Here is a 25,265-nt window from a genome sequence, read left to right on the forward strand (position 1 = left end):
ATCTACATGTTTAATGTTAAACTCAGAGTACGATTAGAAAACGTCTGAACAAGTTTTGCTTGCTTGCAAGTGTTCGCGGAAGAAAGCATCTTCTCTCTTAAAAGAGCCTGGCCGCAGAGCTTAAGTTTGCAAAACTACATCTGAGCAAACCACAACAAGAGCTGGAGCAACGTCCTTTGGACAGACCAGACCAAAGTGGAGACCAAGTGTTTGGTCATAATGCACAGTGCTGCATTAAGCAAAAGACAAACACAGAACATCAGTACAAAGATCCAGACATAAACGGTGAAGCAGGTGGTGGACGGGTGATAATTCGGGCACCTTGCCGTCACTGAATCAACCATGAACTGAAAAAGAACAGAGTGTTGCAAAGTGCAGACCTCAACCCAATTGCTCAAATGCTGATGCGGGACCTTGACAGAGCTGCGCATAAACAAATGCCCACAAACCTCAAAAACTGAAGCAACGTTGTAAAGAACAACTGACCAAAATTATTTCTCAATGACGTGAGAGACTGACAAAGTCACACTGGAAATGGTTACTTTAACTTATTGCTGATAAAAGTGGTTCTACAAGGTCCTGAATCATGCCACACACTTTGTCACACACTGCTTCTTCATCATCTTTTTTGTTCAATAAATAACATAATATATAATAAAGTTTGTATTTAAATAATTTCAAACCCTGAGAGGGACCAGATGATTATTTTGTATTATTAACCATGGAATTGAAAGAGGGTGCACATTCTATAGCTTTGCTATAGTTCACTGATAGAAATCACTGATAAAAGCCTGACTTTAAAATGCAGAATCTAAATCCAGTGGAAAACCTCAGCATGGCTCTGTCTGTGTTTTATATGCAGGTGTGGTTTATATATGTAATTTTTTTTTCTTTTTCTGGTACATTTTTAGCTGACCTTTATGGATGAAGCAAAAGCTGCGTTCGCTGAAAATGGTTCCTAAAAGTGAACATGAACCCACACAGTGTCTACTTTAATTGACTGCCACCTTAAGGCAATAATTAATATCAGCACTCGTTTCTCACAGTGTTGAATTCCCCCATCATTACTCATGAAAGATTTTACCTCACAGCTTTCAAAGAAGAAAAAAAGACAAAAGTAATGTCTTAGGAAACTAAAGAAATTAAAAGATACACAATCTTAGAGGATGGGGAAAAAACCTTTGATAACAACTGAAATTGGAGGTTGGAGGTTAACGGGCTTCGGCCCTGCTTCAGCAGGAGTAAGGATGAGAAGGTGGGGAGACCAGCAGAGATGGAAAGTAAAGAGAAGCTGAGTTTTAGAGTAAGGAAACAAGAGAGAGACAGAGTGCATTGTGCTGTGGATGGGGCGGGTCATCCTGGTCAGGACAAAAAGGAAAGCCTGCTCAGATCAGCCCAGAAGCTGACAGCTCTCTGACAGGGATTAGACGACTGCCTGTAAATAATAGGGGTTCAGACCTGGGGCACTTTGCTCTTTGACAAAGTGTTCATTTCTCATCCATCACTCTTTCCTTCTCTCTGTTGCCTGTGGGGTCGAATTCTCACAGACTTTTGGTTATTCTGGGTGAGACTCAGCAGACTAAAAGCAAAAGGTGCTGTGGTAAAAGGTGCAGCATTATTCAAATACAAGAGAGTTTCCATATGGCGCCTTTGGTGCTCACCTGCATCTCCTCAATGTGACACATTCAAATTTCCAGAAAAATGAAAGGAAAGCAAAGTAGCAGACTGTGAGATAGATGACATCATTTGATTAAAACTAAACATCTGGAGGCCAGACACAGTCAGAGCCTTAAAATAGACACAATGGGCGAGAGGTAGGCGACCTGCTAGGTGTAGTTACAGCGGTGTTAAAAGAAAATGCTCTCATGCAATGACAGGCGCATGATAAATAATTCCAAATATGTTTGCTGAAGTAAATAAGTTCAGAGGAAGCCAAATCGGGAGCATTACACAAAGTCCAGGCCTCAGTGTAAACTGATTGTATTTGTAATGTCTGTGTATGTGAGGCCTATCTTAATAGGAGACTCACATGCAACAAAGACAGTAACTTGAATCTCTATTTTGCCTGTGCAGAATGACCCATTAACTACACTGAAATCCTCAAAGGAACTTATGACTTGTGGAGTAGAGGGCAATGATTCTGTAGCCTACGTAAGCATACTCTTCAGACTGACTTGGAAATATCTGGAGCCTTTAAATTAAGCAGCAGTAACAGGAGTGTCAGAGTCCTTCCAGAGACTATCCCAGACACGCCCTAACCACCACAGCTGCCAGCGCTCTGGAGAAGAGGAGGTTCGGGTGAAAGTGGAGCTGAGGGGAAGAGAGGAAACAGGCTGTCAGCGCAAACCGAAGGGCGCCGAGATGTCAGCGAGGGGACGAGGATGTAGCACACCTGAGGAGAGCGGCGTGTGGCGCGTTTGAGAGACGGAACTAATTCTGGATTCAATGCGTGTGCAGTTCCTCACCAGTGATGAGTTGGCTCCTGTTGTGGATTCTAACAGCAGCCGGGATTCAACAGGTGGGATGGATGGCATTTCCCAAAGTACCTTTTTGTCTTTTGTTTTTCTTTCTTTCTTTCTTTTAACGTGCAGGTTGCATGTAACTCAGACGTTTAATGCAAGTTGCAGAAGATATAGGGGGTTATTTTAAAGTTAGTAAGGTAGGCTGAGATTCTAAAAAATTTTAAAAAAAGGAGTTGTTTTTTTAAAAAAAAATAGTTTTTTTAACCTTTGGCTGAATAAATATTTCCATTAAAATCTGCTTAATAACTTATTGTTGTCCTTTATCGGGGCGACCGTGGCTCAGGGGGTTGGGAAGCGTATCTGTAACCGGAAGGTCGCCGGTTCGATTCCCGGCCTCTCTGTCCTGGTCGTTGTGTCCTTGAAAAGCGCTGTATAAAAGCAATCCATAATTATTATCCTTTATTTATTATTATCCATTATCTGGCTTTAATTTTGCACTGTGGGATGCTCAAAGTTGTCTCTAGGCTCGTTCGGTTATATTTTAGTGCCACCTGGTGGATATTTGGGGGTACTCATGTGCGTTCTTGTATCCCACTGCCTCCTCACAGCCTTTCTACTCATAAAGACACCAGTTTGTGGTCTAACCTCAGAAACTGAATGGTTAAATTAATGATATTTTGTGTTAAACATGTTAAACACTGCGATATTCTTAGTTTTTGTAAGATTTAGGTTATTCAGCATCAATGTCAAATATACCTCTAAACAGTGTGGTTGTGAATAGTCAGTATTAAATATATTCTCATTATTGCATAATAAACTCATGTGGTTTGGAGGGAAATAACAACAACGCCTGAGTTACAGTTTCCCCTGGGAAAAGTCCTTTCTCCTCTGCTCTGAGGAAGGGTAAATCAAGCCAACACCTCCCCGCAGGTCATCTGACCTGACTGCAGGCTGACAGGAAGAAGAGATTAAACCAGGAGTGGAGCCAGGGTCATCAGCACTTGTAATCTCTTTGTAACCAGCTGCCACAAAAATATGACAAGTATTTGAGGTCACGTTAGAAAGCATTCAAAAAGGGGGAAAAAAGATGATGATGATAACCACAAATAGCTCACTAAATAATCTCTCTGTCTTGGTATTGTTAAATATCCTACATGCAAAATGTGTTCATCAGAGATAAACGATTTCAATAAGATGATGTTTGTATCAATCACAGCCCAGCTTTAATAATTAATTTATGAAGCACTCACATCTTGATTTCTATGATCTCCTTTTTCTGTGTCAGGGTGATGATTTCCTTAGCGGGAACAATATGTATGCCCCTTTGCAAATTAGATTCATGGCTGCAGAATAAATTAAGTCTTTTGATAAACAGCTTTGTGGCACGACTGTGACTAAAAGTCGTTCATCTGCATTATCTTTAATATGACCATAATTCTACTGAAGTGCTGAGAACAAGCTGAGGAAAACGGATCCACCGTGCTTAAGATGATTAAGCATCTTTTCGCACAGTTAACCGCAGACAGAGTGTGCACGCACTTGTATCTTTCAAGCTCCCCATTTAAGAGCTCTGCTATAAGTATTTATGGCTGTAGAGACAATACTGGAGCTAATTTTATATGTTTCACTTCTCGCCCAGCCCCAACCACATACTGTACTTGTAATTAGGATGGACATGGTATCTGCTTCAGCTGAAGTCTTATTCATAAAGAGCCTTTGTGGTTTATTATTGCTACAAAACTGACTCATCTGCGTTTGAAGTTTTGCTCGATTTGCATCATAAATGCAACATGACTTCACTTTCCCTGAGAGGGAAGTTTCGGTTTCTGTCACACGAAGTAACAACCTGGAGATCATTTCCTGCTCCTTTCTCAAGCACACCATGCTCTCAAAACAAAAAGAATTCAGTTTAGACTCAACCATTTATTATTTTTTTTTACAAAAAACAACAAAAAAAACCCATTCACATTCCCGAACTTTCATCAGCTGAGGCTCATGCATTCTCTGCCCAAAGCTAACCTCTAAGCTCTGGGTTGTTAATGTGCCTTATGTGCTGCGTTGCTGTGAGAACATCTGCTTTTAAGAGCTGCAAAGCTCTTTACTGTGTGATCTTGGCTACGCAGAGCAGATTGTAAGAGTCATAATGCCAAGGGAGATGAAATTCATTTCATTGGCAGGATTTTTATAACTGTAAGAAGCACAGTTCTTGTTTGAAATATGGCGACGGAAACCAGTGTTAATACATAAGACACCAGGGCGCGATGGTGATTTAATAAGATTATCTCCACTGGGTGTTTAATTCATTTTTATAGTCTTATTTAATTTATTGCGCAGCACGAACACATGTTAGCACTGAAGCAGAAGTGTACAAGTAAGGGATTTTAAACCTTTCAAGTTCATTACTTGCTGAGACATGGTTACCAAAGAGGGCTAGATGAAAAAAAAATCATGATTAGGGGCATTAAAAATATTGCCTCCACACAAGGGGTCAAATACCTTTTGTGCAATAAAAAAAAATCTGGACAAACAGGTTGAAAGAGTAGCTGCAGATGACTTATTTTGTGCAATCACTGTAACAAAGGCTCAGGTTTGATGATGTGACATAAGCTGTACGCAGGATGTGAAAGCTATTGGACATATTAGATTAATAAACATAGAGTATATGAACTGGGAAACTCATTTTCTTTCCCCTTTCCTCTCTGCAGGCCTACTCCCTGAATTCCACCACGATGCCGCCTGCCGCAGCTGTCACATCCCCATTTGTAGACCCGTACAACCGCACACAGTACTGCAAGTGGCCCTGCGAGTGTCCAGAGACCCCCCCTAAGTGCCCGCCAGGTGTAAGCCTCCTCATGGATGGCTGCGACTGCTGCAAGACCTGCGCCCAGCAGGTGGGCGAGGTGTGCAATGAGGCAGACATGTGTGACTACCACAAGGGACTGTACTGCGACTACAGCTCAGACAAGCCTAGGTACGAAAAAGGAGTGTGTGCATGTAAGTGTCACTCACCAAAACAAACTACCGCTGTACACCGCATCAAAAGTTCATTTTTGTAATGTTGCAATGTTGTTCATTGTCCAAACTTCACACAAACTGCAGCATAGCACAGACTTGAGTAGAGAATATAAGAAAAAGCTATTTTTGGTTTTGTTTCATGGCACAGGCAGCATGTGCACATTATTCAACAAAGAGCACAGAGCACACATGGAAGAGAATTATTGACCTCAGTCTAGGGACATATCTGCAAGTTTTATATCCAAGTGTCCAACATGCAAATAACCTTTTGTGTTATTCATGTTTTCATTTATTTTATTTTTTTTGCCTTTGTTCTACATCCTTGCAGACTGTGCAGACTTAATCATTGCCTGATGTCGAGATCAAATCTATCCCAGATATTGCACAGCACTAGCTTCTAATGTAATTATTGCATTACATGTTTTTTGTATTTTAATACGTCTATGTGTTGTTATTTTCATACCATTTATCATTTTAGTTTCACTCACACCATTTTTTTCCCTTTTTAATTATTCCCTTTTGTTCATTCGTTGCTTGTTGTGCTCACTTTTAAGGACTTTATTTTTTGGAATAAGCTGTTGAGAAATGAAATACTTACCTCCCGCTAAATGATGTCTGCTGCTAAATTTTTTTTAGTAAAAACAGACCTATGGTGTCACAGATTTTCCATCTCTAATAGAAGTTTCATTTAAAACCTACCTACACATGATCTGATGACAGTTTGAAGATGGAATAAGAAAATAAAAAATGGAGACTAATATAACAGTTTTCAAACATTTCTGAAGTGCAAAATGTTTCATTTGTCGATTGCTTTTATTTTCTAAGCTCTGCAAGACAAATGTCCTCCTAATAATGGCGGACACAGTTCAGCAGCAACGCACAAGTCCAAGCTTTTGTGTGTTTGCCCTGCATGCCTTTATAATATATTCCTGCTTGTCATCCCTCTCTGCCAGACATGTCGGGAAGCGGCTGCGAGCACAATGGCGTGATCTACCGTAACGGGGAGAGTTTCCAGCCCAACTGTAAATACCAGTGCGTGTGTGTTAACGGTGCTATTGGCTGTGTGGGGCTGTGCACAGAGTCTCAGCCTCCCCGTGTTTGGTGCCAGACCCCACGACGAATCAAAGTCCGGGGACAGTGCTGCGAGCAGTGGATCTGTGACGAGCCCAGGAGAGGGCGCAAGACAGCGCTGCGACATGCAGTCGAGGGTAGGAAGCTTTGGATAAAAAATATTGTATGTTTTAACCCCTAAATCTAATGTTCAGAGTTGATGGCTCAGAGGTCATTTAAATGGAAGGGAACGCTTCAAGTACAAATATAGTGAACAAATTACTAGGAAGCCCTCGGTATTCTTAAAAATGTGAGGATTTTACATGACTAATTGGAGCTCTCTTGGACAGTATTGTTTGCACAGAAATGTAGACATACATACAGTACACTGTGAATATTTCTGATATTGAGTGTTATTTACACCAGTATAAGTCTTTAGAAGTAACAGAATCTGCTCTGTTTGAAACTGCATCTCACAAAGTAGCTGTGCAAGTAAAGCTTGTAGTCCAGACGTGAAGTACATGTTTGTCGTAAGCGTGTGAGTGACAAATCAATCCTTTCCTGTGGAAGCCAGTGGAGGCAAGAATGTGAATGAAGATCTTTTTGTGTTGCATAAGGAAACAAATTAGATCCAGACTTCTAGGCAGACATAATTTAACAATTTGGATTAAAAACAGATGCGACACGAGGGGAGACAGTCATACTGTGATTTTTGATCTTTGATCTGATTTTTTTATTTTTTGATCCAGTTATTATAAAGCTGAGTCCTGTTACATCTTTTATCACTGCTCTGTATTATGCTGGGGTCTGCCGGGGAGCCATGCTGCTAAATTTAACTGCAGTCGGAAAAACAATCCTTGTTTTGACTTTTTTTGTCTCTAATAACCAAACAATTGATTGAAATATTGTGAATTTTCAATTTAATTAAAACTGTCTATATTTAACTCTTGGTTTGCCAAATGGAGTAGAGTTGTAGCGACCTGGAGCACTTTGACAATGAAATGGTGCTGAACATGATCTAGTTGCACACCTCTCTGTCTATGCTGCTGTCTAGTTTTCCCAGCCGAGACCACAAACTGGCACAAAAACTGCATTACCCAGACTACCTCATGGAGCCCGTGCTCAAAGACCTGCGGCCGCGGCCTGTCCATGAGGATCTCCAATGCCAATGAGCGATGCGAGCTGTTTAAAGAGTCTCGTCTCTGTAACCTGCGGCCGTGCGAGGTCGACATCACCAAACACATCAAGGTAGTAGTCTCAGAAACACGCACAATAAGTGATCAAACTGAAATGGTTTAATATTTAAAAGCTTCCTGTTTCTTTGCTCCCTCAGCCAGGGAAGAAATGTCTTAATATCTACAGGGAAGATCAGCCAACAAACCTCACCATCTCCGGCTGCACCAGCAAGAAAGCGTACCGGCCCAAATACTGCGGCGTCTGCACCGACGAACGCTGCTGCATCCCCTACAAATCCAAAACCATCGACGTAGAGTTTGAGTGTCCCAACGGGGCAGGATTCACCTGGAAGATGTTGTGGGTTCAGGCCTGCTTCTGCAACCTCAGCTGCAGAAGCCCCAATGACATCTTTGCTGACCTGGAGAATTATTACGGTTATCCAGAGGTTATGAACTAAGAAGCGACCTGTCGGTTTGTCCCATCTGTAAAGAGCTTTAGAACTTTTTCCTGACTTTCATTTCCTATGCAGTTTTTTTCCTTTCCTCTTTTAGTCCAGTCATGTACAAGGGATTTTGTTCTGTTTTCTTTTTCCTATTGGAAAAATCTGTAAATATCACATATGTGTATTCATAAAGCATGGTGTGCTTTTGAAGACTATTTAAAGAACTGTTTGCAAATGAAAATATTCAACAAAGCATGTGAAATACTGAAGGTTTAATTTATTTATGAGGCTTTTGGCATATGTACTGGCATGCTATGTTTTTTGGACGACGTCTCACAAGGACATTGCTTGCCTGCCTTTAAACTCCCAAATCAACGGAGGTTGTAGGTTTTTCTTCATCTATTTCATTAAATTCTCCCTATAAGTGTTAAGAGATGAACAAAGATCCCCAGGACTACATATTCATATGAAATAAGGATCATCAGGAAAACTCTGTTACACATTTTTTTGTCATTTTTTAATAAATACAAACGGTTATGTCATTTTAATGCTTTCCTACAGCATTAGAAGGTTGTGTATTTACAAAGCTGTATGTACGTGTTCTACAGAGCCAAATGTTTTTGTAGTGCAAGTAAAATACAGAAGAAAGAGTAGAAAGTATCAGGTAAGTTCTATGGCTATCCTCGTGTTTACATGTGGACCTCTTTTATCACTCACTCAAGAATCCACACACAGGAGCAGCACAATCTAACAAAGGTGAACAATTTCATGGCACATTGATTGCATAGAAATCATCATAAAAATCATTAAGAGAACTGTTTTTGATCCATTAATAAACCATGTGATCCTGAAGCTTTAGCATTGGTTTTTCCAGTGTTTTGATTGACGACAAAGCATACAATTTAGATTAATTTTAAATTCACCTGCAAACTGCTATTTCAACAATCTTTTGGGGAAAAGAAAATTCACAGGGGGGGAAATAAATGACATTTGCAAGGTCAAACAATTTGCTGTGCATGATATACTTTAAGTCTGCCCTTTCAATTTTCAAAGATATATATGTGTAGTGCCTCCCCATTCACTCTCCACATCTACAAGTCTGCTCCTACATACGAACAATAACTCATACATGAAAAATAAACGAATAAATGATCGAACAATTACAGTGAGAACAGGAAACACATTTACAGTCGGGTAAATCTGAGAAAGCTGCGTCAGTAGGGTAAAAATGGACAAAAAAAATGAGGTTGGAGGGAAAGATGAAGTGGAGGTTAATTTTTTTTTTTTTGTATGTGAGATTATGAGGGATATATTACAAGCTGGTGTACTCTTAGCCACAGCTTTCTCCGACATTCTCTGCTTCGATGTCCCCAAATGCTGCGTTGCCTCCATTTACACTATGGCCCCAAACATTTTCTGCTTGCAATCAATAAACACGACCTCAACCTTCTTACTCAAACATATTTCCAAACTAGGGCAACTCATCTGCACTGAGAAATCTGCAGTTGAGTGTGTATTGTGCGTTTTTTAATTTCTTTTTTTTTCCCCTCTCTTTTAAACAATTCCAGGTACATGGGCCAGGTGTGAATTAGAGGTAGCGCAGCACAGACTGAAGGGGATCCTTGAGAGGTTTGGATGTCTGCTGAGTGGAGGGTTATTTAGCAGGACACTTCGGCGGACTTGCTCACACCTTGGTCCACATTGTTGTTGGCCGTGGTGTCCATGGAGCTGTCTGTGTGGGAGCGGCCGTGCGGATTCTCAGCCGTGTGGCTGCGGCTGCGGCTGCCCTCGTTGGTGTGGGAGCGGGAGCGGTTTCCCTCGCTGGTGTGGGAGCGGGAGCGGTTGCCGTCGAACGAGGTGACGCTAGAGCCAGAGGCAGTACGGGAGCGAACAAGGCGGGTCATGCTGGCAGCAGGCACTGAGGGAAGAGGAGAAGAATTTACTGACGTCTACTTTCCCATTGCTCTCTACCTTTCATCACAACCTTCAAGAAGATTTGCAGAATTTTGTAATAAATGTATGGCGAGCATATAAATTGCCACGTGTTGTTACAATGAAAGCAAGCCATCCAAACAGATGCAGACAATTAAAATTGGCAAAAAAAAAGGGGGCATTCTCAGAGCAGTTCATCATAAATAATTAATTTTGGCACGCAAAGGGACAAGAATGTGACACTCGAGTGCTCAGATCTTGTGCGTGTCCTTCTTAGGGTGGCTGTTTGTGCTTATGCGTGGGAATACGTAAGGTTTAATGTGCTATTCTAAACTAGAAGTTATATTACTGGTCTCAGCAACGTAATGAGGAGCCTAACAAAATAAATTAGCGCATTAATGTTTTCAGAGTGTTTGATTTTTCAACACTGGATGAGGTGAACTCTAAGGTTAAGAGATCTTTCTCTCACCACAAGGTGGCAGAATATGCATCTTTTACAGAATTAAATCTGTAAGCACTGGTGATGGCAGGCATTTTTTTCTGTGCCGTTTTTTATTTTAATGCACGTTGGAAGAAGAAAATTTAATCTGAACATATCTCAGTAAAACAAAGTGAAAGTATGTGATACTTACTGTATCCCATGCCCTGAATGAAGTACTTGAACGCCTCGGTCAGCTTGCCAGGCTGCAGAGAGGAACATAAAGATAATCAGTTCTCTTGTCAGTAATTATTATATTTGTTTGCATAACATTGACAGGTTCAAGCTCTCAGCCAGCAGCTTACTTCCCAGGGTCTGTGATATGACAGCTGTTATGAACAGGTGCTGTGCAGTTTGGAGGATTACAACCTGACAACTGTGGTTCATGTCTGGTACGTGTTAATGCTCTTAAGTGCCACCCTCCTACGCCATCCACCCCTCCACCTGACCCCGTGTGCCGATTATCCAGCCCTGTCCAGCCTGCTGTACAGCATCAATGTCTCTCGTGTCATTTCCCCCTCCCTATTTTCTTTCTCACGCATACACACCTGGTCAACCTGGGGCATGCCACCGCAGTCGGCCATCTGGGGAGAAGAGTAAAAGAACACAAAATTAGAATTTTGCATGTTGTCACTTGTGTATTCGTGCAGCATCGTACACACTCCATAACCCCCCCACAGCGCTCATTAAGTCCAATTTGAACACGCAGAACCGTTAACCCCAGTAAAAGGCACCACTTTAAGTCAAACAGCCATTTGATTTGAGATGCGGTTCATAAAAAGCTCGCCACAGGCCAGCCGAAGTAGGTCAGTGCAGTGAGCTCTGGGGAAACGTTCAGCTGTCATAACACTGGTTAATATATCACCAAGTAAATGCTGAGCCAATGGAATCTTATCAGCAGATGAGTTTTCATCAAGGCGGCTATAATCTGGATGAGAATAGGAGACAGGAGGTGTGGGGTAAAGGCCACAACAGAGGGAATGGAGTGGGGCCCTCACCTTAAGAAGGGTGGCCTTTGTGGGGTCCAGCTTAGTGTTGCACTCAACCTGCAGGAACAAACCCAAAACATTTATTAGGCAAATGATGTGTGATGACCAACAAGTTTTTAATGTGGTGATGTGCTTAATCCAGTTATTCCTATGGATAATATATACTAACAAATACGTTTTGGATCTGGGACCCGTTTGCAGCTGAAAGCAGCAACAGTCACACAAATCTCTTAACTTTAACAGATTAAAGCTGATCTGCATCACTCCGTTTCTGTTTCCAATTCGGTTCTTGCCTAAGACATGCTAAACTGTTGTCCTTAAGCACTTAGCCTTGCATATCTCTTGGGCTTAAGCAGACGGCTGAAGCGAATGGAAAACACGTCCAGCACAAGTTGAACCGTGTTAACGGCAGTGGGAAGTCTAATCATTAGCACTTGAGCCGTGTGAACTCACCACGGCCTCCACGGCAGGAGAGCTATCGCCAACCACCAGCAGAGAAGGGCACCTGGATAAAGGACACACAACCACACAGTGAATGTTTCCGTGTTAGAAATAACATCGTTTCATTTAAGCTGATGCCGTTTTTGAGAACAACTTACTTGAGGGTTCTGGCATGGCTTCCAGGGACTGGCCTCTCAATCTCCAGATCCCTTCGACTGTAGACAGACACATCTGTTAGTGTGCAGAACACGCTACTTTCGGCTGCTCCCTAATTCATAAACGTTTTAATTTAGCCGTTTTTGCACCCGATGGCCTCCCTGACTCAACTCCACAGGGATTGGTATCTCAAATGTGTACAGCACTACACTAAGGAGCCACCACACTTTCCATTAGAGTGTATGAACTCAAACACCAAGATTATATCATGAAACATTTACATAAACTAGATGCTGTGCTTACCTTTCATAGGACTTGACAAAGAGATGCAGGTTAAACAGGTTCATGTCATTCATGATGTGGTGGCGGTATGTGGCAATTAGATCATGGTTGTGGTGGATTTCCTCCTGCGGTACCCAAAACAAAAGACGGGTTCAACCCACGACCTACAAATTAATCTAACTAAAATCCTAGTTTCAGTTTACAGACATACTTTAAGCGTAATGAAGATATTAAACAAAAATCTTAATGAGAATTTGAATCTTTACCTTTCCAAACAGGTGGGTGATGATCATGTCGGGCTCTGCGTGAGTCCAGCCACTGATCTAAAAAACAGAAAAAGCTATGTTTAGCTTTAATGGTTCTGCAAATCCAAAAGTCAAAGTTACCACAGTTTTTGGAAATGGTTTGAACAGTTGTAGGTGCTCATATGTGTGTTTATACGCGCATTACCTTGTGTGCAGCCCAGTCCATCCATCCCTCAGCACACGAGTTGATGTTGATGAGAACAAGGCCTTCTACCATATTTGGGTAGTCCAGCTAAAACATACATAAATCAACTTTAGAAATAAACCACGACACATTTCGCTAAATATGTGCCCTGCAACAGATTAAAAAAATATTTTGTATAGCCCATCTATTTATTTATTGTTGCCCAATTTGGTGAGGGCTAGGTTTTAATCTAAAGCTCTTTAATGTTATATTGTGCCCTGTGGAACAATATAGAACTAGTTAAAGTAAATTCTGCAAAGAGTTAAATGTTGCATCTTTGCCAGCTTTGTGTCAGCGGGGAGGGGGGCTTACTATTGAGCACAGTGTTAGTGGTGAGCTGATCTTGTACATTCCTGAGGCTTTCATGGCTCTGCAGGCTCAAGCAATAAGCGGCGGTGTGTTGCCAAAAATCAGCCAAGAGCAGAAACCCATTAGCCAGCTCTGCTAATCCAAGATTGATTAATACTGAAAATATTAAGTGTGACTGAGAGAGCGTGGGGTAAACTCACAGCAAATCTGGACAGAATGTAGGCCCCGGCTCCCATGCCCATGCCAATCACACTTTTCAGGCTAGAGTGCACAAAAGTAGAGGGGTACTGTTAGAACAACCGGTTAGAAAGTGTCTCAAATATAAAGAGTGAAGTGTCAGGCTGGGAACTGGAGCTCAATTTACCCAAAATGCTTTAAGACCAGTGGGAGAGACTCAGCGAGTTGGTCCATAGAAGGGTACTCATATCTGGGGAAACAAAAAGGGTATTGTTACAGACACTATCTAATCAGCAATGGTCCTATATTACCGTTATCAAAACCTGACAGCAGTTTGTGTTCAGCTAATCTTAACATAAGGCAAAGTCTCACCATTAAAGCAGAGATTAGGCTGAACAAGAGATAATACTTGTCAAATTAGGTCGCCTTAAGCACAGTCGCAGCGATCTACCTGTTGATTCTGAGGTCACAGACTGCTTGACATACATTAAGTGTCTCTCTGTTTGTGACTGTGTGCGCGCATGCATGTGTGCATCTGGCTCACCCAGTGGAAAAGGTGTTTGCTCCTTCATGCTGCCCCGGGGCATCGACGTGACACACAGCAAAGTGCTGCATGATTTCCGCCATGTCCTCATGGTCGAAGAGCGTGTTCCAGCAGGTTTTGTCTGGAAAACAGTGAAAAGATGGCGGAGTTGGATGAGTGGCTCTTAATAGAGAGGGAAAGAAGAACTCAAACAGCCTGAATAGATGAGCAAATCTCAGGTTTGGAGGTGCCGTGAGCAATCTTACAAAATCTGACTTCATTACAAAAAAAAAAGAAAAAACAAATCATGGAACCTCCTCCTACAGATACACAAACATGACCGAGCGTAAAATGATAGCGTGGATACAAGGATTATAAGTCCAGCTTAGATACTGTGATGCAAAAGACTTAATATAAAGGTAGTTCAGAGAAACCAATTTCATTTTAATTGGTATGATCATTCAAAACACATAAGGCCTTCGGTACCACGGCACATGTTTCACCAAGCTAAAGGAAATAATGAGGTAGGCTTACAGTTCAGGCCGACGTCATGGAAGGTGAGAATGACTGGTCTGTCCCCCTTGGGAACCCCCTTCATTGTACAGTGAATTCTTCCATTAGGAGTCTCCACATCGTGCTCCTATAGATACACAAACATGACCATACTTTTATAGCTCCAGGTTACAAAAGATACATAAATATATTTATATATAATTCTTTAAAGTTACTCCTTGATGCTGGTGCAACAGGGCTGCATAGTCAATATGACAAAGTAAAGCTGTTGCAGTAATATTTGAAATACTTTTGTTAAATACAACCTCCAATAATTAGCCTGTTTTTTTGATGGAAAATCTAAATGATAGGCTCTTCACCAGGAATAATTTACCCAACCATGCCGCATCTCGTTACAGAGGTTTATCATTCCATTAAATGTATTAGCTTTTTATTTACTTTACCAACTGAAAAGTAAGCAAAGCCATTTCAAAATGAGCCACAAAAGAAGAATAAAATAGAGCTTTTTTCCCCCGTTTAGCACCTGTGCAACAACTCCAACTTTAGTATCTACTGTCCAGCAGGCAGCATAATCCCACAAATCCGCTGGAAACTAAAGCAAACATTTTAATAAAGCTTTTAGTCTACTCACGCTCACTTCAATCTCAGCGACAATCATTTCCACATCAGGATCCTCCAGAACCATGTTTGCAGGAATGGAGTTAAACACCGCTTGCTACTGAAAACTGTAGTTACAGTGGCTCTCTGAGCTATAGATCCAAGAGCTGGTAAGCCTCTGAAGCCCTTCAGTGAGAACTGCATTTTATACCCCTGCTGCTTACCAGTTGGCCTAAGCTCCTGGCCTCCCATGGTGCCTTGCAGGCTGGTCAAAACAAGCTAATTCTAGATGAAGATATCCTTAAATTGGATCAGCCAATGTCAGAGAGGGGCATCAGCTACTGCGCTGACATGATAAGTATGAGCATGTGATGAGTGGCAAAACATGATGAATAAATGAGGCAGCAGCTATTATTCAGTAATATTTAGGGGAGAAGATTTACAAAAACAAAGATTTACTTAGTGTTGGTAATTAAATATAGATCCTGCACGATATACGGCAGCAAACAGTCTTTCGAGACTAGACTGAGCCCTTTTGATGAAAATCATTGATTTTTTTCTAAATTACACATTCAGTACTTGGTTAAAACTCACCCATAATACATTAAAAATGTAGTTGAATAGTGAAACGAAGTTTTAGAAATTTCTCCAAACATAAATACTGCCAAAATCCATGAATAAATCAGTTTTAAGAACTAGACTAAAAAAAACATTTAAATCCTTTAAAAAAAATGTTTTTTTTTCTATAAAATCTAAATATGTAGAGTGATTATTAGCTAAAAATTGCTTTTACATAGTCATTCATTTCTTTATGTCTACTAATTTTAAACTTAAACTGTTTATATGAAGGTTTATTATTAACCAACAGCAGCTCTATGGTGATCCATCAGCAGGTCAAGGGTATGTCACGAGACAACCTATTAGGTAGTTTGTTTTTTTACCCCCAAACCAGTTCTAACTGCATGGGATCTACTTGACAGGAACATCCAGCAAGGAGGTAAAACCTATTTACTAAATGTAATGTACAGGATTCACCACAGCTCGCTCCACCCACACTTTGCAGGGCACACTCAAACGTGGAGACTACGCAGTGGAGATAATCCTGCAAGGCAACGAGCATGTGTCTGTGTGTACAGAGTGTTCACAAGCACACACGCACATCTGTGAAACTTACAGTGGAATTTCTTTTTTGTGTATGTGCGTGTGTCCAGGTGTCATGAATGCATTCGCTAATAAAATCAGGGAATATCATCAGAGCCAACTAATCCTGCGCGACTGACTGTTGGAAGCTTAGTCCCCACAGAGACATCAAACACTTGCCCTGGATACTTTAGGTCAACCAATCTGTCAGTGTCACAGCAAAGAAAGTCAGAAGGACTCTGATGGAGCTCAGACTCTCAGTAAAAGAACCCCATCCACACACTGCCTGAGCACAAAACCCTTACATTCACATGAAGTTTGAAGAAAATATTTTTTTAAGTTGAAACCAATGCACTTCTCACACCTACTGTTATTTAAAAACAACACAGATTCAAGGGGCAGCAAATGTTTTCTGACTGTAAGGAGCTCTGTACAGGCTGTTGGGATCGCCCCCAGACTCAGCAGCACCAAAACACATGTGGTTTCTCCCGATAGGCTGCATCATCAAACCTAGTTCAACATGCGTTTCATCACTTCCTGTAGCTGACTCAGTTAGTGGAACCCTAATTAGGTTTCTGTCCTAATAAAATCACAGCAGATAAAAGGTCATTGAGGTAGTGCCACGGCTATGTTAATAATTATCAAAGTATTTCATTTTATCAACCACTAGATGGTACTATTCAAGGTAAAGTTATGAGATACCAAGCAGTGGATTTAACTGCTAAAACAAAAAGTTGCAACTTGTCAGAATAATAAAGTATTTAATGTGTGTGTGTGCAAACATACCTTGGTTACAAGCTGCTGCACAGCCTCTCTCAAGCCCTGGAAAGAGAGAAAAGAGGAATGAAAACATAAAAGATAACATGATTACGGTGCAACAAGCTATAATCTAATATCCCGAAGTCAGTTCCCATCACTGAACCCAACCCGAATCAAGTATAATTTTGACTTCACGATCAACATAATGCATCAAACATGAAGAACATTCTGTGAAATTATGTGAAAGCGAATCACACTGTGGTATTCTGGTGCACATGCATGATTTTCTTATTGCATTAGTTCCATTTTTCTAACACACAGCCGACCACAGACAGTTTAATTGTCTTTTGCTGTGCATATTTTGGAAATTTGTGTGTAGAAATTTATGAAGTGTTCAGTGATTACTTTCTCATATAAAAGCACCAATATCCCAAAAGTTATATCTAAAGAAAAGTCAAGCTAAGAGGCACAAATAAATCAGCAAAAAGCATGCAAAGCTTGACAGCATAGAACTCCAACAACTTAAGATTTATCTGAGAGTCACCATTAAACAAAACTTTGCACAAAACATACCGGCAGCTCCCTGTCAACCAGCAGGGGTTTGGACTCAACAACCTGGATATCATCCATTTCAAAGAGCTGCAGAGCCTGGGAGAGATCGGAGCAATTAGTTAACGACTGGTTCAGGATATTTCTGTGTATGAGGATCAAGGTTTTTAAATGCATTATTGTATTTTAAAATAAAAGAGTGATTAAAGGCCTGTTAAAGTACAGTTTCATCCTTGCTTTTGCTCTTAAGCGTCTTTAAGGGGACTGCTGTGAGACTTTTGTCAGAATTGAGGACTTGCAGACAATAGAATGAGGCCTGCTTGAACTTTGGCTGGGTGTGTTTCTTTACACGAAAGGAAAGAGGGCTTAAGTTTAATATAGTCCATGACACACTCGCAACATGCAGAGACTTGCAGCAGTTATCTGCAGTAACATGCGGCTCACATAATGGACCACACCTGCGAACCGCCTACATGAGAAACACGTGGATAACCTGAAAGACAGGGCACGCAAGGTGGCTGACAGGCACAAAGCAAGGTTTGGCTGTGAGGGGAAGAGGAAGTGTGATTTTTGGGTAATTCACACTCTGCTGAAAGATTTAAAAGAAAAAAAAGATCTACTACACATGCACTTTGAAGATTGGACTCAAGTTAATTATCCACTGAACTTAGAGCTGAAAAAAGACCCACCCTAAATCCAGGTTTCGGGATTGGGCAGACATTTCATAAAAGAACATCAAAGTGGGGCTTAATGACAACATTAAAAGGAAAAGAAAGATAAAGAGTTGTACAGAAGGGCAGAAAACTGGAAGAGAAGCCAGGCTGTGCAGATCATGATGCTGTGTTGGAATAGAGCATGTAGGCTGTGACTTTGCATGCAAATCAAATTAGCCAGTTAAGAGAGCCCTTTGTCCACTGGCCCCAGCAGGCCAGGGGCTTGCCCACTTCTCTCCCACAGCTGAAGCGGGGGGGCCATGATGACCAAGACACACATCCATATACAGGAAGCAACTGACACCCTGGTTCCCATCTAAACTTCCCAGCTTCTTTTCAGCTCCCTGCTTGCACTTCCTGTCACTTTCTGTGTTTATCTTGGTTTCTGTTTGGGTGAAGTCTCTCCGTTTGCCATTTCCAGGCTTTGACAATGTCTTTTGTGCTCTCATGCCTCTCTTTGTCTTAACCAACATCCCCAGAAAAAATATAAAATAGAAAAAAAAACTTAATCAACCTTCAGAATTGCAGAGTGCTCATCAGAGCAAGTTTGCCATTTAGAGGAAGCGACTCATGTTTCAGATATGGGTGTCTGGCAGAATACGCCCAGGGTACACACAAACACCTGTATGCCTGTGTTTCTCTGATGGGGAGAACACACACCAGCGCCAGGCAGCTCTCACAGCGCCGCAGAGGAAGAGGAGTATCAAACAACAGGTTCGTTTGTTCACTGCGGCCCTTCCAAAAACATGGCTGCGGTTACACTGCAGGAGCTTTGTTGAAGAGGACAAGAGAGCAGCCCCCGCTGAGATTCCACAGCCATGTAACAGAAACCATGTTTATGATTTTCATAATATCGAAAGAAAAAGAAAATGCTCAGGCCATTTTTGATTATATAATTTGAAAAAAAATGGAAGGGGGGGGGGGGGGGGGGGTGTGATTTCCCATGTCAACATGAGCAAACCTCTTGGCCTGTTTTCTGTTTTTAAGCCTTTTTTGCAAACAGCAAAAATAAAACCAGGCAAGTAAGTTCACCCATATGGAAAAGTAACATTTATCATATCTGGTGTCTCTTTTTCTTTTTCTAAATCTTAGGGGATTTACAAGTGTGCTGTACTTTGATTTACTCACTTTGGTGAGTAAATGAAAATGTGGGACCAAATGGAAAACAACAGAAACTAAATTAATGAAAAAAAAAGACCCATCTCTTTTCAAGCTTGGCTACCAGTCACTACCTGCCAGCGTGTCGACATCAGAGAGAAGCTCTGACAGAGCAGCAGGCTAAGACAACTAGGTCACCTGCTGTTTACACCTGTGATGTTAGCCAAGCTGAGCTAATGTTTCACCTCCTTGAGAGGAGTGCAGAAAGGGGAAGTGTTAGTTTACCCACACCAGATTCTGAGCCTAAGAAACACGATAGGAGTGCTGCTGCTGTGACATGTTTTATGAAATGATTTCAAACGACTGTCATGGAAAGAGATAAATATTCAACAGTGGCCCATTACCTTTAAAACCACCGGCAGGTGGTAATGTCGATGAATAACATGAGATGGAGTGAATAACACTGAACGCAAGGCTGCTGTGCTGCTCTTAATATTGTGGCACACCGAGCACAATCGCTTCCTCAAATTTGGCCACATTGGGTAAAAGACTATTCTCAGATTTTGAGTATGAGCGTGTTCCCTCACAGGAATTTTACTGCAGCACGGTGCCTTCTTTAAAACCGGCCTCAGCACAAAGCGGTGCCAGTGGCAGCAGTTGTCCCTACATGCAAAGGCTCCTGTTAGAAAAATGTCATTGCAGAAGGAAAGAAACAAAACAAAAGCGGTAACTGAAACAGCTTCAGCTTGGCAGAAGTGAGACTGTTATGCAATCTTAAACAGGAAACAGTGGGAGGATATACGTTTCTAAGAGATCATCCTAAAAGTGTAGCTCAGAAAAAAATACAAATAAAAGAACACAAACTCGAAATTATTTAAAGCATTTTTATTTGTTGACAGTTTGACTTCATGTCAAGGTTTTAGTTTTTCAAGCTTGGTTTCGATGACTGATTAGGGCAGTTGTTGGCTTTCTGAATATTAAAAAAAATATCACCTGACAATGAGATGCTGCGGTTTGAGCTTTAGAGGAAAACAACAACTCTGGCTCAGGTCTATGTAAAACATCAGCGCTTGTTTTCCACAGTAAATCCAGGAGATGGGGCGCGCTGCTTTAAGCCACAACATCCAAGTTACAAAACAAGCATGGGCTCAAACTCTCTTTGTTCACTGACAGAACGAAGCATATGTAGTGATTAGATTTGGACAGAGTCTCAATTTCGGAGAGCCAGAATCAAGGGCAGGTCATCCCTTCCCTCCTCTGCCTCCATATACTTTTAAATCCACGAGCCTGCTGCATCCATCTGCAAAAACAATGATTGCTTCCCTAATCTTTGGGAACTCGCTTAATCTGTCAAATCCCTGGTTCTGAAATATCAGCAGAGCAGCAGCAGGCCTGCTGGACTAAGCTCATACAGACCTACATTTTCACTGTAAGAGATAGCAAATTGTGGGCGTCTTCCTCCCTATAGTGAAGTTGGTGAGGAGGGGTCACGCAGACCTGATGGGGATCAGTCTTGTTTTTCTAGCAAAGATTTGTTTATTTATTCATTTATTTTTGGAACACTTGCCGTTAATACCTTAAGTCAATAAAGAAAATGTTTAATACTTCGATCAGCATCAGCCACAGCCCAGTCTCTCTCCCTCCTCCAGCCCCCACCCTCGTGCATGTTTGTTTGTTTGTTTGTTTGTTTGTTACATTAATACCAAGGCTAGAAAGCAAAGAGGATTTGTTATGCAACTATCTGGCCTCACGATGAGTGCAACATTTGACATAAAACTGCATGTTTCCCGTGTGCTCGCGTGCCACCAGTGTCACGTGTGACATGAACGTTGATCTGCGAAGATCCTTTACGCTTTGCACACATGGTGCCTTCCTTGCTATGAAACACATGCCACAGATTATTTTATCTTTTTTGAGAAACATGCCCAAAAGTGCGAGAAAGCTCTCTCGGAAAATGCACGTGGACATGTAATAGAAAGCATTTTTTAAATGTGCAAAAATAAAAATGTGGTTCCAGTTTCTATAAAGGGGTTAGAAAAAGGAAAGGAATAATGCAGCCTTAATTTCTTATTTTAGTTGTGTTTCAGCGGTTGCGCACAGACAACGTCAATAACGGGGAAACTGAGTAGGAAGTGAGCGCACAGGTCCTTGGAACCCCTAAAAAAGGAGTTCATAGTAGAGTTCGTAATTCCAAAAAGAAACCTACCTGTTGGTTTAGCAGATGATTGTCCTGTAATGAAAACTTCCTGAAGAGATGGAGGGAAAAAAGTCCTCAAAACTTTTGCAATCTCTCTCTCTCCTTCTTTCTCTTTGAAACAGCAGCGTTGCTTTGTTTACGTGTAGCGACAGGCGGATGTATGAGGGAATTTTATAAAGCTTGGGGGCGTGCAGCCCGGCCCACTTTCCCCACCGCCGCCTCTATTGGGCAACACCAGCTGTGGGATTTGAGAATGCAGCTTTCCAGCGGTTGCATGACCAGGAAGCTGTGACTCTCGGGTGAGATGCACGAAAAAAGAACGCCCACCCGATTTATCCCCGGTGACAGCCGACTTTATTTTAGGACTTTTGCCTTCCTATTTTTAGGAATTTGGGGGGCTACCCCCCAGCTCAAATGTTAAAATGACTGTGTGATATTTTATCTCCCTCTGATCTGTCCTTTGTATACATTCTCACTACGTGCATTGCAAATTCTGAAGACCCACGTTGTCCTTTAATAGTTCTGTCAAGTGCGCCCCTTTTCTCCGCTGTGCACGCAGAATGCGGACAAAGTCTCTATCATGCATGCTTATATTTTATTATATTAGACCAACCTACTAATTATCTCTACTGTAACTAAGCGAGTGTTTCCACATTCTTGCAGTCGCAGCATGTGACCGTTTTTTAAGATGTGTCTGAGCCATTGTCTGCCGAGTTAGGAAGGCAGCCAGGCCTGCAACCTTGATTTGAGGCCAAGAGGAGATAAGTCTGTACAAAGGGAAGCCCTTCCCTCGCGTTAGATCATAACGCCTTTCCTTGATAACGCATGGATGTTGACTAATCAAAGCTGGTCTGTCCTATATAATCAATAGCACGGTGGAGGATTTTTTTTTTTCTGTGTGAGTAGATGTGGAGATGTTGCTTCAAGAAACTGCGTGAAACATCTGTTAAGCCCCCGATACAAATGATTTCAGACACATCTGGTGTGAAGTCTGTCTTAAAATGTTTCACCGCGCTGTTCATTCAATTCAATTCAATTCAATCTTTATTGGCAGACTTCATGTCCATAAAAACAAGACAGAAACACACATTTATGGAGCATAGTTAAACGTGGAGGGATCTTTTTTTCCACATCTGCAAAACTGTGACTGCTATACTGTGGATCTGCTAATAAGTGCTAGTATTGGCAATGACTGTGTGAAAGGTCCTTGTCAGGATACAATAGCAGCACTGTGGACTTGTAATGTGAGGCCCTCAATAGGAACACATCGAATAATAGGCGCATTGGAGGGGGGGGAAATATGAGCACTATGCTAATTTCAGGTCAGTCACTTACACTGCAAGACACCACCAAAAGTGCTGATGGGCATAGTTCAAACAAGCAAACTATATATCCAACACCTTAATGTGTATAAACAGAATGCAGCATTTCCTGTATCTGTGGAGCATCTTCCTAGTTCTGTATCTTCATCCCACTTATTATTTTGAAGCATTGACAACCTTTGAAAGACTGCTGTGAGCGATTTAGTGCAGCATATGTAGGTCGTGGTGTCTCGGTACACGATAAAACCAGTGGACTTTCACCTGGCTGTGTTTGTGGGAGCAGCTGGTGACTTCTTTCGGCAATATAAATGAAATAAAACTCTTCCAGCACGTCCTGCAACCATCCACGGGTTGTTTGGACGGATTAACGTAATTAAGATAAATGTTGTTTTTTTTTTAAAAAAAAAAAAAACAAACCCAAAAAAAACTTGTTTTAACAGTCAGGTTTACTCTCTTCCCTTTTTGCTGTTTGTGTTGAGTGAGTTTGTGTTCGTTCATTCTTTTTACACAGTGTTGAGGAAAGAACAATAAAACTTAAGATAGTCTAAGGGGACAGAGTGTAAGGCCTGTCATAAAGCAAAAGACTGATATGGGAAACAAAGGAGCACTCAAGGACATTAGATCTTTCCATTCTTGTTTCTCTTTTACTTTTAGCTCTATTTCCATATTTCTAATACAGTAGGACTATACAGTAGTGTCATAGGGGAAATCTGTTTTGTACCCTCTGTCTTTTTGCAAGGCTTTAATGGGTCAACGGGTTGAAGAGTACTTGATCTCTCAGTTCATGGCTGCTGTTCAGTGCAAACAGAGCAGAAAGTTAGCTTTCTGTACTGAAAGTCAAAGATCGCCCTGACAGCTGTTGGTCAGCAGAAGTGTATTTACACCATACACAGTACGACTGTAGGCTGTTTCCTCACATCTGTTTTTCCTCTGCTTTATTCATTTCGCACACCTAAACCAGGTTGTTTGCATGACTCTGAGCTAGATTCAACTGGTCATGAAAACTGAGATGATGCAACAAGCCTGAAAAAAAAAGGTGATTCAGACACACATGACATGTGTTTGTAGGTCACGTAGTAAGAAACTGTGAATGTGTGAGTAATGCATTATACTTTGGAGAACAATGGGTGTGGACTCGAGCGGTAAATGTTTAGAAACTTTTTCTAAAATTATCAAAGTGGAAAAGTGACTTTTCAAAGTTACTAGGGTGCAGATGAATCATTAAACGCAGTGTGCTGGCTACCTTTGCCTCTCGTGGGTCAAGGAGAGCTTTAAAAGAATAGTCCAATATTTGTGGAAAATACACCTGAAATAAAAAAAATGAAAAGATTCCACTTCAAATTTTCTGCATTTGAAGCTACGATCACTTTTGGTTGCTTAGCATAAAGACTGAAAACACAGGGAAATGACTGACATACACTGCCATTAAAGTACGTATTTGCACATTTCAGTTCATATTTGGTCCACTTTTCTGTGCATAGTTGTTTTATTTTAGCCACACTTTAGGATTTCTGATCATAAACATCCTGTTAATGGTCATAGCAAAGCGTTTAAATTTGGTTTAAATCTAGACTTTGACTAGGCCACACTCATTGCTTTCGGGTGGACTTGAGGCTGAGTTTCAGATTACTGATCATCAGATCAAGTGCTTTTGAATTCAGGGCATGAACTAATAGCTGCTTATACCACCACCGTGTTTAGCTGTTATGATGTTCTTTTCATGAATTGCTGTGTTAGTTTTATGCCAGGTGTAAGAGGACTTGAATCTCACAGAAAGTTCAACTTTTGTCTCATCTGCCAACGTTTCTCCATTGGTGGATAATGGCTCTCACTGTGGTTCACTGGAGTCCCAGAAACTTGGAAATGGCTTTGTGTTGCTTTTTCAGATCTTACAGCGTACCTTACTTAGTCACACAGATGCTTTTCAAGTGATTTGTTGACAGGTATGACAGTAATCAGGTCTGGATGTGTTTAGTGAAACTGAACTCAGCTTCCATGATAATTAACATAATCGCTCCCTGTCTAATATTAACATTTGTTTAAAGATTTGAAGCATTTAAGTGTAAAAAATGAGCAGACTTGCTTTGTGTGGTTATCGTTTTAATCCTTTACAGAGAGCATCCACATGTTTAGTGAATTTGTGCAATTGCTATCACACATCACACCCCAACAAACAAAATAAACCATTGCATTTTATTTGATTGTAAAGAGATGTTATCAGTAGTCATGTTCTCATCTCTTGAATCATAAATTTGAGCCTGACCTGTATTCAATATTGATCGTCTCAATAAGGTGCAGTAAGTGCTCTGATAAGACCGTCCTCTTGATGTTGATAAGGTTGTTACTGAGTGACTAACCAAGGCAAACGTTCCTGATATATAGAATCAGGGAACATTAACATCCTAATAGCACTGTTTGTCTCTGCCTGTGACCTCCTAGGGGCAAAAGTTAAACCT

General features: G+C 41.2%; 2 protein-coding genes across 4 annotated transcripts; one reads left to right on the forward strand and one right to left on the reverse strand.

Annotated features, from left to right (window-relative positions):
• Positions 1-2,244: 2,244 nt before the first annotated feature.
• ccn4a (cellular communication network factor 4a) lies at positions 2,245-9,038 on the forward strand. The gene is made up of 5 exons (XM_006787714.3): positions 2,245-2,518; positions 5,168-5,456; positions 6,431-6,685; positions 7,582-7,775; positions 7,861-9,038. Exons 1-5 carry the CDS (start codon positions 2,471-2,473, stop codon positions 8,158-8,160), a joined length of 1,086 nt encoding a protein of 361 aa, XP_006787777.2. The 5' UTR covers positions 2,245-2,470; the 3' UTR covers positions 8,161-9,038.
• On the reverse strand, positions 8,641-21,639 carry ndrg1a (N-myc downstream regulated 1a). 3 transcript variants are annotated; one of them, XM_006787715.3, is made up of 16 exons: positions 21,497-21,639; positions 17,504-17,578; positions 16,958-16,993; positions 14,456-14,561; positions 13,943-14,063; positions 13,586-13,648; positions 13,422-13,482; positions 12,874-12,960; positions 12,690-12,746; positions 12,445-12,548; positions 12,144-12,200; positions 11,998-12,049; positions 11,554-11,601; positions 11,104-11,139; positions 10,710-10,761; positions 8,641-10,063 (listed from the first exon to the last, which is right to left on the reverse strand). In XM_006787715.3, the coding sequence occupies exons 2-16, from the start codon at positions 17,558-17,560 to the stop codon at positions 9,804-9,806; spliced, it is 1,197 nt and encodes a 398-aa protein (XP_006787778.1). In that variant the 5' UTR covers positions 17,561-17,578; positions 21,497-21,639; the 3' UTR covers positions 8,641-9,803. The 3 variants fall into 3 exon arrangements, with proteins under 3 accessions (XP_006787778.1, XP_006787780.1, XP_006787779.1); XM_006787717.3 differs by lacking the exons at positions 16,958-16,993; positions 17,504-17,578; positions 21,497-21,639 and adding an exon at positions 15,072-15,226; XM_006787716.3 differs by lacking the exons at positions 16,958-16,993; positions 17,504-17,578; positions 21,497-21,639 and adding an exon at positions 15,066-15,226.
• Between the last annotated feature and the right edge of the window lie 3,626 nt (positions 21,640-25,265).

The sequence above is a fragment of the Neolamprologus brichardi genome, chromosome 22, assembly GCF_056152115.1.
Source record: "Neolamprologus brichardi isolate AB-2024 chromosome 22, ASM5615211v1, whole genome shotgun sequence".
Lineage (NCBI taxonomy): Eukaryota > Metazoa > Chordata > Actinopteri > Cichliformes > Cichlidae > Neolamprologus > Neolamprologus brichardi.

Excerpts from the sequence above, each read along its gene's own strand:
- ccn4a (XM_006787714.3), top strand. The coding sequence starts at position 2,471 with ATGAGTTGGCTCCTGTTGTGGATTCTAACAGCAGCCGGGATTCAACAG. Across the intron at positions 6,686-7,581 it reads GCTGCGACATGCAGTCGAGG|TTTTCCCAGCCGAGACCACA; the intron begins GTAGGAAGCTTT and ends GCTGCTGTCTAG. Across the intron at positions 7,776-7,860 it reads ACATCACCAAACACATCAAG|CCAGGGAAGAAATGTCTTAA; the intron begins GTAGTAGTCTCA and ends TTGCTCCCTCAG.
- ndrg1a (XM_006787715.3), bottom strand. The coding sequence starts at position 17,560 with ATGGATGATATCCAGGTTGTTGAGTCCAAACCCCTGCTGGTTGACAGG. Across the intron at positions 14,064-14,455 it reads CCATGACGTCGGCCTGAACT|ACAAAACCTGCTGGAACACG; the intron begins GTAAGCCTACCT and ends ACTGTTTTCCAG. Across the intron at positions 10,064-10,709 it reads CATTCAGGGCATGGGATACA|TGCCTGCTGCCAGCATGACC; the intron begins GTAAGTATCACA and ends CTCTTCCCTCAG.